Here is a 16,064-nt window from a genome sequence, read left to right on the forward strand (position 1 = left end):
GTTTTCTCCAGGTAATCTAATTTCCTCTTGCAGTCCAAAACATACTGGTAGGTGTGTGTTTGTCTGCCCTGGGATGGACTGACACTATGTCCAGGGTGTATTCTGACTTGCACCTGCTTCTTGCTGGGATAGACTCCAGCTACTCTGTAAAGGATAGAGATAAGAATATGGATGGACCTGCTTCAGGTTCATGTGTTCTATTGTAACACACACCTTTCTGTGATTTTTTGTTTATCTAAGCTTTTGAAAGTGTTCCTGCATCCCTCTTCTCTGTAAAGGACAGAGATTAGAAAATGGATGGAACTAAAGGCACTGTGTAACTATTGTACACACAGTGATAGAAAACCCACTATGAGATGGCAGGATCTCACTGAGGATAAATGATTTTATAGTGCTAGTTTAAGGAGTCCTCTGCACTGTCTGGTCATGGCTTTTTTCTGTTTGCTTATTTCAAGGTAACACCTGCTCCAATACTAATACTTTTTGCTCATATGCATTTTTGTATTTTCACATTTATTTACATCTCTAACACTTCAATGTCCCAAATTTTCATTTGCCTTAAATTTTTAAACTGAATTTTAGTTTAAGCCTTAAAATAGCTTAAGTTTCTCTTTTGTTGCTTGTCCTAAAAAGCTCTTTAATTGTGAAGTTCCCAGTACTTTTACATTAATCTATTAAATGGTCAGGTTACTAATTGTATTTGGCATACTGCAATACTTAGATGTAATGTACATCCTGGACATATAACAGTTCTATTTATATTGAGTTTATTTTCATTTTATTAAATTTTTATTGCACTATTGATATGTAACTTTATTATGTCATTTTTAACTTTGTGATCCCTCCCCACCGAGCTTGCAGAAAAGATATTTCATTGCTAGCAATTACTGCTGCATGCTGTATTGTTGTGCATTTGATAAATACATTTTTATTTGATTTTTAAGCTGCTATTACTAATCACCGAATTATTGCACTTGACATTGCATTATTAACCCCCCTTTCCTGAATGTCTGTGACAAGCAGAACTAGTGCTGTCTTTGGTGCGATCTTTTTGCAGCTGTTTAAAAGAATAAAAAATTAGATTGTTCATAAATCTAATCACTTATTATATGTGAAAACAAAGTAATCACTCTCGGAAAATGCTCTTTTTCTTGTTAATTGTGGGAGAAAATGGCTGTTCAAAGACAGAAGTCCATGAAGTGAAACACACACCACCGATGACGAGGCTTAAAGCAGAGAGAATTGTCAATTAAAAACATCACGGTTCCATGCTATAACACAATAAAATGTGTAGGCCTTATGTAGTGTGCTCTCTGAAGGCACCAGTTCTGCAGGGTTTGGGCATTTATTGGAACAATTATTTATTGTAGCAGTAAATCACAAAATGATTCTTTTGATGTCCTTAGAATCCAACCATGCGATATAACTCAAACAACGCACACACACAGGTACTAATACACGAGGATACATTTATTAATACAAAGAATATGCATATAAACCTAACAGATCTTATTGAGAGGGTTATCAGAATACAAAAGGTATATATTCAGTCAGTTACAAAGAGTTACATATATCAAGAGGACATACGTTCAGTATATCGTTCATTTAGAACATTTCGTAAATGCACTTGGTTATAACCTCTACATTAGATACTCAAAACAAGTACATAACTCTAAGGAATTAAATTGATATCAACCGGTTGGGATAACAATTGAATTCTCGAGCTGTAATGCAGTGAAGTTGAATACTCATCCAATCTCTGGGGATTCAGATCTCCTGCAGGCTCTAAGAAACAATTTCAAGCTGTTGCTGTCCAATCCGCGCTCTCTGGCTCGGTGCCAGGCTGTGCTGTGCGGCTTGCGACGGTGCGCTGCTGATGCTCACTGACCGGCTAGTTAGTGTTGGCTTTAACTAGCAAAGTTTGCGCACAGGAGAAAAGATGACTGTGGGTCCCAGCAAGTCAGGAAGAGGACTGGTTCGTTCCTGATGAAGAGCTAGTTCTGAATACTGATTCAGCTGTCCACAGTTCTGACCTGTTCACGAGGCTTACTGCCGATGCTAACCTCGGGTGGATCCTCTGGTTACTCTCTGGCAACCTCCGCTCTAGACTCTTAGAACAAAGGAAAGTTCTGGCACTCGGACACACTAGCCGTTCCGTGGTTGTCCGGGCTGAGTCTCAGGATGGTCAGGAGGCGCGCTGCGAGAATGTCCTGCCCTTGGGAGCCTTCTGCTCCTGGGCCATCCTGACCTGGAGTTCTCCTTTGAATTCCCTATAGAATAGTCCACAGAATTCTCTCAGGCCCTCTGTGTTGCCTGTTTTTATCTGGAGGAACTTCAGCTCGTTGATTGGCTGAAAGTTCCATGGGCATCAGAGTCTCACGTGGGTTACTCGGCCCTACCAGTCCCTGATTGGTTGATCAAGGTGAGATATGAGTCATTTACTCCTGACACCTAGGAATGTAGTCCAGATGTCCATCTGGCACTCCCTAGACAGATAGGCGCCAATGGATGACCATTGATCATGATAGCCAGGCTTAGCTAAGTGCATCCCCCTTTGGGAGCTGTCCTAGGAAACCTTATCAAAGGAAACCTTAAATCAGCCTGCATGAATAGTTTCTCTGTGGCTGCACCACGAGATGAACAGAGATGGGGCCTCATTTGGGAAAACTCAGAACACTTAATTCTTTCTTATTAATAAGCCTCGCCGCTACACTTAGATCTGATTTGCGTGTATGGAACAGCAGTGTAACGGACAGGGTCTGCTGTACATGTCGGTTTTGTAGAAGACCCAATGAGATAAGAGCTAAAAGAAACAAGAGGTGTGGTATGGGAAAACACAGGGGTTTAATGGTGCACAAAATAATAGTGGTGGCTCTTATTGACAAACACCAAATTATTGATCAAAGAATTTAAAATCTGTACTGTAGCTTTATTTAATTGAACAGTCACTTTACACCTTCCTTACTACAGATGCAGCCATTCAAAACAAGTGGGGTACGCTGCGGTATAACGCAGTGGGCGTGTCACATCAAAACGTGGCATAACGCGTCATTTTGCGTCATACCACAAATTACCATATGTAAATTAGATTATGTTAATAGTATCAGGAATCACGTTGTAAAACCGCCAGGAGGAGATAATAAAGCTTAACCTCTCATGAACAGCATTTGAGCTTTTAAATTTAAACTGTGTATTACAGCATTTTAATCATCATACAATAAAAAATTGGTATATTTTATGAAAGCAAGATTGCTCAGTTGGGCAAATGTACACAACCTACCTTTATCATAAATATTTTAATTATGCAGAAATATTTTATGCATCAAAGTCTTTACCGAAGATATTACTAATAGTATTAATAATGAATGACCTTGGACAAGCTGTAAACTCAAAGTATTATCCTGGTCCACATTCTTTGTAACCCTCTTTGTAAATGAAAATACTATTTTTTCATTGACAAAAAGTAACACCACAATCACGTATTCATTTCCAATCATACAAAGTAAGTTTTGAGAATCTCAAATTCACCATGCCTTTCACACGCTCATAAACAATATAATTTCGTAACATAAACATATTATGTAAACTGTATATTGCTGGTATTGGTAGTTTAAAGAAAAAAATACACACCAGTATGCCATTTGTGAAATAATATGATATGAAGGCTTGATATTCATCTGCCATAAAAATTATAATAGTTGTAGTCCTAAGACAGGAAGTGTTAATAGCAGTCAGTGAATCCTTTATCATGCAAAGCTTCTGTGAGAGTAGCTGACTGTGCAAAATATATCCCATAAATGCTCAGACCTATTTCTTGTCCCAATTCCTTACTATCCAATTTTTTTTCTGTAGCAGCTGTCTGAAAAATTGAGTTTCTTTCCATTTTGTACCTATCATTGCAGTACATTTATGACCTTGCAGAACTACAAGGTCCTGCAGCATTAGCCGATTGTCTAGTTTCAAATATAGACAAAATAGCTTTCCTAGTGAAAGGGATGCATTAGATGAATCTATGTGATTCTTTGTGATCACTATAAGTCTAGCTCATCTAATGAAAAAATAAATTGGGGGTTGTTTACTTCATATTTAGAGATTAACTCTTAGTTATTAATGCTAATTATTTTTTAAAGAAAAAAATTGGTTTTAAGATATGCAATTCTGTAAGGACCTGGAAACACAAAGACAGGAAACACAAAAACAGTTGCTGTAGTGCTTCTGTACCAGTTTTGAAAGTACCACTGCAGGATTTTGATAGGGTTTTATGAATAAATAAAATTGCAAGAATAAATGCTTCATTACTACCTGTCCATACAGATTTTGTTTACATTTCAAACAATTTATTTGCAACCAGACTAAAATAGGTAGCTACCTGTTCATTGAATTTTCTCATTTAAATATAAGACTAGAAAATATATTTGAGAACATTATGTCCAGTTCTTGAACAGTGCATACACAAATATTGTATATAACAGTTATGCTATGTGCTTCTAAATGTTGTATATTCCTGTTCATTTCCTTTTCTTATTCAAATATAATACTGGAACATGTGTTTGAGAGTCCTTGAACAGTACATACAGAAATACATCACAGTTGTTAAGTGCTCTAAAATGCTATATATTCCATTTGGTTCAGGTATTAACACAGATAAACACTGATTTTCTTCTACAAAAAGTAATGATGAGGGTTTATGTAGCTTTTTTTGAATTACACATCCTTCCAGACAGAAGTGGCTACTGGAAGGCTGGGTACTTAATAGGTGAGAAAGAGACAACATGCAACATTAGTGTTACACTATTTACAAAACAGTAGATAATGGAGGTCTTCATTCTACAGACCCCAAAACCCAGAATCCTAACCCTGTAAAGTGAAACATTATACAATACATTGACAACTTAATATAAAATACACCCTGCATCCTCAATGAAAGAATGTGACCTGGCACTAATTCTCCCTTCTTATAACATGGGTATCCAAAAGTAATTGGGAAAGTAGGGGGTTTTAATTAAAGCCACCTATTGTAGTGAAAATTCAGCACAACTGTTTTAACTGATTAAGTGGTGTCAGTGTGACTGAAATTCCACAGGTGGAAAAGACTGGCTCTTGGATATATGATTGTCTCTGGTAATTGGCCACTAATGTTTTAATAATGTTTTAAACCTTTTCTGTAAATACCTAAGCTTGTTATCACAGTAAAAAAAGCATACTTTTTAGAGTTTGATTAATATTACTGTACAGTATGATTAAACTGCAGAAAAGGATGGATTTTTTAATCTAATGCATTAACACATACATAAACATTTAATTTAATTATTAAAATAAGATTTACTGTTTGTGACAGACACACGGTACAGTACAATGTAACAAATTTCTCTGCATACCATACCGCAGCATGTTCTTTGTTGTACACCATAAGGCACCTTGAGCATTCTGAATGGCTGCATTTGTATAACTGCAGTAAATTCATTTTAAATATACTCTCTGAATGCCTAGCAACTAGCAATTAATCCCACCTCTAATCTACATTTTATTTAACAACCGTATCAACTTTTTACTCTTCAACAAAAGCAAAAAGTAAACTTACTTTGAGTTTGTCATAGCGTTCACTCAATGAGGACACCTGGTGCTCTCTGTGTCGGCCCACCAGCTTACACAAGGCACATATAAGCTGATCATCGGCAATGCAGTACATATTGACTTTCTCATTTTCATGTTCCAAGCATGTGAGCCCACGCAGGTGGGTGTCGGGCACAGGTTCTACCAACCGATGGCTGGTGAAAGGTTTCTTGTTGGGGTGTGTAGCCCGTAAGCAGCGGTCACAGTACGACACCTCACAGGTGACACAAGTCTTAACGGCCTCACGAGGCGGATCTTGCTCACAAAACTGACAGCCAATGCGCTCGAGTGACATATTGGTGGTGGTGCTGCCTTGGGTACTGTAGGGGAGCTCACCGTGGCTCTTACTAGGGAATCTGGGTCTGCTCAGACAAGCTTTCTGGAAGTGGTCAATAATATTCTGCAGGGTAACATTGCACTCCAGCCCCTCCAGGCCACGACAATTAAGTGTAATGACGTAATGGCAAGTAGGGCACTGGAAGGCAGAAATGGACTCAACGAGCCAGTTGGTAGAGCAGTGAGACACCAGGATATGGTGGGCACAGTTAAAGCAAAGGCTATGGGCACAGGGCAGCAGCAGAGGGTCTTCAAATAACTCCAGACAAATTGGGCAGGTTAGCTCCGGCTCCAGTGTTTCCATCTTCAATTGAACCAATGTAGAGATGACATCATATCCCACAGAAGCTGGCTAGCTACCTGTGATACAACAAAAAATGGGATAATGATCTGTTAAAATGCAGGAATATCAAATTTTTACTGTTGTACGAAAAGGTTGCAGTACTTTTTAAATCCACATAGGGAATAGTAATACGGAATCATGTAACTAAAGGGAAATTTTGGCAGCTAAAAATAAAAAATAACTGAAGTATAATAATGTCTTTGAACACTATTAACGATATTTATTTATGAATAACAAATAATGAAAAATAATAACATATTTAGTAGGTAGCAGTACTTAATTTAACATTTTTCATAAACATTTTCTTTATCGACGTCTTTAACCTGGTCACTTGCTGTTGTTATTTTAGAAAAGTGCTGATGTCCTCCTTTAACATCATCTATTGTAATAGAAAATTACACACAATTTAGAGTGATGCACTGTTGGCTCAGTGGTTGGATTCTGCACTATCATGCAAGTCGATCCCAGTCATATCCTAAGTTACCTACTTAACAAGTTGTCCCTTGGGCATAACAAAGACTTTCTGTAATAATAAAATAAAATGTATATAGCATTAATATTTTTGTTAATGTTATATATCACAATATGTTAAATATTAAAATAGTATTAATAAATATTAAATGATAATACAAATGAACCTCCAGACCAACGATCTCAAGGATGCTCAGATAGAAAAAGGGAATTTAAAGATGCCCTGAAACAGAAATCACAATTGAGTTTTTTTATGTACAATATTTAGTTTTAAACACACATACTAAGATCACAATGCATTTTTTATTTTAAAATTATTTTTTTATAAACGTTTTTGCTGCCCCTTCTTTCTTCTTCACTAGCCAAAGATGATCAATAAGCGGCACCTGTGGTGTGTTAGATGTTAGTGAAACAGCTGCTTCATGTAATCTGTTTCCCAAATGTTAACTATCGTTAAATCCACATAATATGATACATTAATATGGAATTTTGTAACTGTAGGAAATTTTGGAAGCTGTCAATACAATTAACAGAAGCATAATGACTCTGAACATCATACATGATATCAATTTAAGAATATAAATATATTATACAGATCCAGCCATTCAAAATCCACGGAGTATGCTGCATTAAAATGCGGTTGGCATGGCGTGCCACAACGCATCACACCGCAGTTATGATAATAGTATCCGGAATCACCTTGTAAAACCGCCAGGTGGAGCTAATAAAGCTTAATGTCTCATGTAGCATTTGAGCTGTCGCCAGAAAATGCCAGATTTCGAATCCTGGTCACTGCTGTGGGACAATCTTTTTTCAATTAAGAATTTAAGTTGTATCGTCTTTAGACTTTTAAATTTAAACTGTGTATTACAGCATGTTAATCATTATACATTAAAAAGTTGGTATATTTTATGAAAGCAAGATTGCTCAGTTGGACAAACCTACCACCTTTATCATAAATATTTTAATTTATGCAGGAATATTTTAGTCTTTACCGCAGATATTACTAATAGTATTAATAATTAATGACCTTGGACAAGCTGTAAAATCAAAGTATTACCCTGGTCCACATTTTTTATAACTGTCTTTGTAAACAAAAATACTTTATTTTTTCATTGACAAAAAGTAACACCACAGCATTTTCGTTGATCGGATCACGTATTTCTTTCCAATTATACAAGTTAAGTTTTGAGAATCTCTGATTCACCATGCCTTTCACATGCTCTTAAACGATATTAATTTAGGAACATAAACCTATTATGTAAACTGTATATTGCCGGTATTGGTAGTTTAAAGAAAAAAATACACACCAGTATGCCATTTCTCCCTAAACATTTTAAGCATCAAAGGCTTACATGTGGTTTTTACGTGCTCCTTTTGACCATGTTACTGTACGTTTATTTACAGTACTTTGAGAGAAAAGTGATAGTTTTAAGCTTTTCTGCAAATATGCTCGATATCAGAGTAAACAAAAGCATACTTTTAGAATTTGATTAACAGGGAATATAATATGGAATCACATATCTAAAAAAATTAATGATGTAATTACATTCATGTTCTGTAGCACAAACATTAGTATAAGACTTGCTATTGATATGTGTATGACACAAGAAGAGTATTATTGGACAATATTGTGAGGCTAAAAAAATCAATAACAATATTAATTTAAAGATCTAAATATATTTAACGCATACACCTGACATTAGACGGTGTGTCTGCTCGCCTGCTTGGTGACGTCACTGTCTTTCCCTCTGAATATCTAGCGCGGACTTGTGCCGTGTGGATCCCTTTAGATCTCCCTTCAGATTTAAAAGGTTATTAATAATATCTTCAGTGTCACATTAACATTGGAATGTTCTTCCAGGTGTAAAAAGAGGCAATACTCAACATGTCTCCTTCATAAAATTTCAGTTTACAGAACGTACAAGATCATTTTTTATGAATGTCTTTCGTATCGCATTACAATTGGAATGCTTTTCACAGGTGTAAATCCACCTATTTTCTAATCGCTTTATCCAGGAAAGGTAACAGTTTCACAACTCACCCTTCCCCCTGCCTGTCTGACTTTCTTTTTAACCCTTCTGTGCCCGAATCGCTGTGGGTGAGAAAGAAACAAACTGAAACTTAGAGCGTAAACATATGAAAATTCATATTCCTTACTCAACAGTTTTTTAAAAACAGCACCCAATGATGTTCAAATCATGATGTCCTTGATTTCTTTACACAGAAGACTGACACAGCTACTGCATATTAGGTTCATGTGTATTGTCTGTTTAGGGTTCTGTAGCATTCCAGTTAATGTTGTGTTTGTACTTGCAAGAATAGTGATTACAAACATTAAAAAATATACTTGCTTTATGCTCTCCAACTGAGCAATCTTGCTTTTATAAAATATACCGACTTTTTCATGTTTGATGTGTAAGATGCTGTAATACAGTTTAAAATGATTAAAAGTCTAAACAGTATCAACTTGAATTCTTATCTCTATTAATATAACTATCAAGTGGTATTAAATAAATACAGCTTTTTAGTATAGATTTCCTTTTCTAAAAATGTTTTTAAAAAATAAAAACAACTACAATCTAATCTTTCCACGTTTGATCCCAATAGGAATCACAATACGCTCCTGCTTCGTTTAGCGATGGTATGAAAAATAAATCTAAATGGAGAGAAAGCTATGCTGAAAGTTGATTAAGATACTTAGAAGACAAAGATAACAATTTCCGTTGCATTGCCAGATTGTGAATCAATAAAGGCATTTAATTAAACACGCGTTTATGTTTTAATTTAAAATGGGGCTAATGGGGACTCTCTTATTATTTCTCTCTTCTCTCTTATTGTCAAAACTCGTTCAGTTGTGATTCTTTTGGTTTCACGGAGGGCTTCTCAGATAGTTGGGCATTCAGGTAGATTGCCAGGTGAAAGGATTGGTAAATATATTTTGTTAAACCAAGTCAGGTTTTTGCGACACATAAAGACATTTTTCCAAGAAATATCTGATGATGAGGAAGAAAAATCACCTGTTTTTTGTGCACAAAAAGTGGTTATTAACTATCAAAACCTGTTTTTATCGCTTTTAAAGTCCTGCAATTTCTAAGTTAAGCAGGAACACATCAATACATCTCATTTTTTATTTCTTTTCTTTTTAAATTAAAAAATTTGATTGCCCAGCCTAATGTGTATTTGTTAAAAGAAAACTTGTGGCGATAGCTGGATGTAAACACTTGACCTCAGGGTTATAAGTCAGGCACTTAAGCCACCACACCACTGATACAGTCACATAACAAGTAGTGTTTGTCCTATAGTACATGAATATAATTATATTGTTATAAATTTCTTTAGATAAGCGATTCCATATTATATTCCCTATTAATCAAATTCTAAAAGTATGCTTTTGTTTACGCCAATAACGAGTGTATTTGCAGAAAAGCTTAAAACTATCACTTTTCTTACAAAGTACTGTATATAAACGTACAGTAACATCTTAATCCTCTGTACTGGATAAAGAGATTAGAAAATGAATGAAAGTAAAGGCACTGTTTGGATGGAACTATACACAGTGTTAGAAACCCACTATGTGATGGCAGCATCTCACTGAGAATAAATTATTTTACAGTGCTGACTTAAGGAAACAGCCTTTCAACCTCTCTTGCACTTCAGTATCCATACCTAGTTGGTTATTTAAACAAATTGCCTCTAAATATAAACATCTTAAGATGCTGGCTCTGTGGATCAACATCAGCTATGTTTGCCCATTCCTTCAGTTCATGTGCATCCAACACATAGTTCAATGCTAGCAACTACACAAAATCTAAAATACAATCCTCATTTCAGTATCTATGTAAACATACAGTCTGTTAACTTGATCTTCATCAAAAGTATACCTAACCCCATTAGGAAGTGTTCTTTTTATCGGTGTATTCGTCAGCTTTCCCAAAATTATCTTCTTCTTACCAACATCTCTAGTCTTACATTCTGCAATAAGTCAGCCAACACTTAAATCATCAAAAACTGCATTTGTTAATTTGTTTAAATGACAAATACCATATGTAAATACTGGCCATGTAGAACTCTGCATTGAGGAATAACAGTTTCTTTTAAAAGGGAACTAGAAAAACTAGGAACTAGGGGAATCAAGAAAGGCTTTTTTCTAGAATTAATAAATGCACATCCTGTTAACTGGGGTAATTAAATCCACACTGAGCAATCTCCAAAATGTTCAGAATTTGACAGACATAATCCTGTTCAGGTTGCATTACGCCTGTCTTCAAGTCCTTGCACTGGCTTCGTATCAGGTTTTGAGTCAACTTCAAAATCCCAATCTTCATTCAGTAACTATCTGGCTTGTTATCTGTCTACTCCCTACCTTGCAACCTTTGTCCATCTGACTCTGGTCTTCTAGCTGTCCTCAAGAACATCTACATTCTGTGGGTGACAGGACCTTCTCTAGCTGCAATCCAGAGCTCTGGATTTGTATCCTCAGTGATATCAGAGTTGCCCACCCTTTGTGCATTTAAATTTAACCTCAAAACCTTTCTTTTCAGAAGACTTATCCGAAACAGTGTTTTCTCTCTTCTCTTTTCAGCATGGAATAAACCTATTACTTGTTCCTTTGTAAACTGCGCATGCTGACACAGCTACAGAAAGAGAAGCAGTTCTTCAGTAGCACTTCTAACTGCTTCTCTTTCTGTATTTACTTTGTAATCAGTGGTAACTGTTTTTACTGTTTTTACACCTACCGTATTGCTTTGAGATGCTATTTTTAAAGATGTTATATACAGATGCAGCCATTCAAAACGGGTGGGGTATTTCGCGGTATAACGCGGTGGGCATGTCGCATCAAAAAGCAGTATCACGCGGTGTATTGCGTCATTTGACGTCATGCCAGAAAGTATCTGGAATCACCTTGTAAAACCGCCAGGAGGAGCCAATAAAGCTTAACCTCTCATGTACTGTAATCATCAGTCATTAAAAAGTTGGTATATTTTATGAAAGCAAGATTGCTCAGTTGGACAAAAGTACACAACCTACCTTAATAATAAATATTTTAATTATTCAGAAATATTTTATGCATCAAAGCTTTAACCGAAGATAGTACTAATAGTACTAATAATGAATGACTTTGGACAAGCTGTAAACTCAAAGTATTACGCTGGTCCACATTCTTTCTAAATGTCATTTTAAATGAAAATACTTTTATTTTTTTCTTTGACAAACACCACAGCATTTTGTTGATCTAACTAACGAGGACAGGACATTAGCTAGCCAATACGATAAAGGAATGACTTTTTTTGTACAAGCACTTGGAATCTGTCCAAGCCCTATTTTGTCAGGTATTTTCTTTTACTGTAACGGACATAAAAACTCACTTGCTTCTAACAGAGCGTTTCATAATTTCTAACTACGAAAATTATTTAAACTGCGACACTTATAATTCAACCAGAGCTCAAAATATCACAAGGATCCTCAAGAGCACAACAAAGACTGTATTAAAAGATACTTGTATCAGATACATGAGAATCCAAGCTTTTTTATCTACGCTTTCTTTTCCGTATACCAGATATTATGGTACCACTTCAGAAGGGTGTCAGCCAGTCAGATTCCAGGAATCGGTACTTTAAAGAAAAAATACACACCAGTATTCCATTTCTCCCTAAACATTTTAAGCATCAAAGTTTTTAACTAACATGTGAAATAGCGTGCAAAAAAGTGGTAGTTTTAAGCTTTTCTGCTAATATAATATGGAATCGCGTATCTAAAGAAATTAATAACGATATAATTATATTCGTGTACTACGACAGGGCTGTGTAGGGCTGTTTCACCTCTGCCCATGTGAGCTCCCTGGTAGTCTGCTGGTATACATGCTGGTTTAATCACCCACAGGTTGTGTGTTCAAATCCAGCCGGTGCCATGATTTTCTTTTAACAAACATTTCTTCGAAAAAATAGAATGGCAATATTATGGACAATTAATTGACTTTTTATATTTCTAAATATCACAACATGATCGAATTTAAGTCATTTTTAATAACAATGAATAGTCACCTTCTATCCTTCTGACAACTGTCCCTGCTTCTGCTTCCTGCTTCTATCGCGTGTGTGTGTGGGGGGATCCCTTTAGATCTCCCTTCAGATTTAAAAGGTTATTAATCATATCACTAAGCTTTAGAGAACTTCTATTATCAACAAATTGTAAATACGACATTTACATTGGCATTGAGAGTAGACCCCCCCTCTTAGGCTGTGCAAACGATCTTTTACATTTTTATAGAGGAATGGAGGCTGTACAGTATGCGTTACAATATAAACATTTATATTGATTTTAATCGAGTTTTGATTTAAATCGCAAAAGCGTGTTTAATTATATGCCCCTGCCCGGGGCGAATGCGCAACAATATGTTTAGATATTTAGATATTTAGACCCAGCGCGGCACCGAGAGAGCGTCTGCATTTATAACTAAGATTAGTCAAGCAATATGAAGCATCTCTTTTTACTTTTAAGTCACTTAATTATCATTAAGCACACCTTTTTTCACCACTTAGACTACTTTTTGATACCATCCTTAGACAAAGCAGAAACTTGTTGTACTTTCTAATGACATACAAGAGATAGATCACAGATTTTAATCGTCTTTAATTTTGTTACGTTATACATTTTTGAAACTTTTCATCTATACAAACATATTTCTGAATGTTATGTTACACTTAGTTCACTGTTTTAAATACATCTAATTAGGAAAGTTAGGTGTTAGCATAAACTATTAGTAATCAATAATATTGAATTTAGCACTGTAATAAGTTGTTGCACTTTCCCCTGCATCTTGTAAAAATATATTTTCATTGTTCAAATATACATTAAATCTGATTATCATATAATAAGTTAAATACAAAACCAAAGGAAAAACAGGGTAAAATATAATTCAAAATATTTTGCTAACAATGTTAAATGTTTATAAATAATAAAATGTATTAACTAAGGAGTAGGATGGCACAGTTGTTAGTATGCTTTTTGTTTTGTTTCTTTTTCATAAATACAACAGTAGTACCTGATGTCTCAGTGGTTTTCAAAATTAAATTATGCATGCAAACCTGTGAACTGGCCTGTGATACTGGCCATGTAATACTCTGCATTGTGGAATAATAGTTTATTTTAAAGGATAGAGAAAGCACAGAAAACGGGCAGTTAGATTGATCAGATTAGTATGAAAAGCCATTTAGCAATGAGGGAATGAGAAGAGTGACAAACTAGTATACTTTAGCGCTTTTTTTCTGAACCAGGGAAAATCTGATCATGTTTCTCTATAACAATAATAAAAAACTTTATTTTATATATCACCTTTAAAAGTGGCATCTCAAAGCAATACAGTAGATGTAAAAACAATAAAAAGGACCATAGATTACAAAGTAAATACCCAGACAAACGCAAATGCATTTTTAATAAAATGCTTTTATTCATTCAGCAGAGAGAGAGAGACACATCCAGCAGAGAGAGAGAGAGAGAGAGAGAGACACACACCGGTTTTCATTGACAAAAAGTAATTGTTTTTTTACATTCCTCTTGTCTAACAGGAATGTTTTGTCCAGACTGTCCACAAACTAGAGACTGTCTTTATCAGACTCACATTCCCGAATGTCCCCCGCCCCGGTTAACAATCCTAGGAAGAATACGAAACAGCCTGTTAATAAAATTGTTGCAATTTTGTTCAGTCAGTTCTTCCTCCCAAATTTATAGATCGCATCGATCAGTTCCTGCTTTGTGACGGGTTTAGCAGTTTTCCAAACATAGTCTTTCAGCGAATACCAAACCATCTCTATCGGATTTAGATCTAGGAATTCGGCTGGAGTTTTCACCCAGTTCACTACTTCTGCTACAAGCCTCGATCTTGCTGCTGTGTGTTTCGGATCATCGTCTTGAACTTCCTCGAAGAATTCACGATCCATAATTCCTTCGAAAATAAGAAGTGGTCCCAGGCCTCTTCTAGATATACCCCCCCAGACATGAACCTTCAGTGGATGTTTGGGCTTTGGCTTGTCCAATGTCTCGTGTTGACTTCCCCTTTCTTTTCATCTTCATTATTTGGTGTGAGAGAGTCTTTGTGATTTTGGCCATAGTCTGTCTCCTTACCAAAGTGATACAGTGGTGCAGCTTGAAGTCTGTACCTGTATACAGTATTGTACAGATAAAACTTACACCATGAGATAATACCAGGGAAAGACACTCCTATTTTATTTAAAACACAATACGCCAGGAAATGTGTCTGATGCATTAGCAAGTAAAAAAAAATTGCGTAGAAAACCCGGGAGTAACAGATGTTTCCTTTTTCTGATCACTAACTGTCTGGATACTCATCTCACCCTGTTCTTTGTTTTCTTGTTATTTGCTGATTATGCCTGCTGCGATCCACTCCTGCCCTCACACCTAAAGAAGACTATTTTAAATTTCTTTGCTAATACATTTCCGGTCTTTTCAAAGTATGTGCTGTCCTTTGACAAAACAAGGCTCGCCAGATAATGTGAAAAAGACACAAATCGAAACCTGTTTTTCTAGCTTTTAAAGTCGTGTGAAGTGTAAGGAGGAACACATCATTATATCTTACATATGAATAATACATAATATAGTTCCCAAACAAACGCAAATGTGTTTTTAATAAAATGCTTTTATTCACTTATAATCTGACAATTTCAGGAAGACTAAGGAAGGACTAAGGAAGTTGTCATCTGTTGTTGAAGCTCTGTGGGCTCGTTGACTTTGAGACCACTTGTTATCCCAAGTTGTTTGAATCGCCACAATTCAAATAGAGAAAAAAGAGCTGACTGACAAGATTTAAGATGTGGCTGTCAATGTTAGATTAAAAAAAAAACACATTGCCCGACGTTAGTTACATTGCTTGAAAAATAATGTTATTTCAAGAGACTGGTTAAGTAATTTAAGTGTTTTTTAAATAGTAATAATTTAGTAATAATAATAGTAATAATAATTTAACAATATGTGCAAAATATTCAGCTAGTGTGTATTGTCTGTTTAGGGGTTCTGTAGCATTCCACACGGCTGGACAGCTTGTTCTCCCCTCCCGCCCCTCTCTGAGTACAGTAGAACCTCCTGTACTGGCTGGACAGGAGGCTCTACTGTACACAGAGAGGAGCGGGAGGGGGGGACAAGCTGCCCAGCCGTGTAGTTGATGCTGATACCCTGTATTCTCTCCAGACACAGCTGTATGGGCTCCACCATCCAGGGCAGGAGGCTCTACTGTACACAGAGAGGGGCAGGAGGGGGGAACAAGCTGCCCAGCCGTGTGGTTGAA

The 16,064-nt window shown here is 36.1% G+C and overlaps 1 protein-coding gene across 4 annotated transcripts in view; it reads right to left on the reverse strand.

Moving 5' to 3' along the window:
* mid2 (midline 2) overlaps positions 1–16,064 on the reverse strand; it is a 508,198-nt gene that overhangs the window by 409,910 nt on the left and 82,224 nt on the right. For 2 of the 4 annotated variants that reach the window (XM_015351122.2, XM_015351120.2), the window contains one exon: positions 5,582–6,309. In XM_015351122.2, the coding sequence (XP_015206608.2) occupies positions 5,582–6,253 (672 nt within the window). In that variant the 5' untranslated portion in view covers positions 6,254–6,309. Of the gene's footprint in view, positions 1–5,581; positions 6,310–8,807; positions 8,859–16,064 lie in introns of all 4 variants that reach the window. The other 2 variants (XM_069193421.1, XM_069193420.1) reach the window with 2 other exon arrangements.

Source organism: Lepisosteus oculatus, chromosome 8 (assembly GCF_040954835.1).
Source record: "Lepisosteus oculatus isolate fLepOcu1 chromosome 8, fLepOcu1.hap2, whole genome shotgun sequence".
Classification (NCBI taxonomy): domain Eukaryota; kingdom Metazoa; phylum Chordata; class Actinopteri; order Semionotiformes; family Lepisosteidae; genus Lepisosteus; species Lepisosteus oculatus.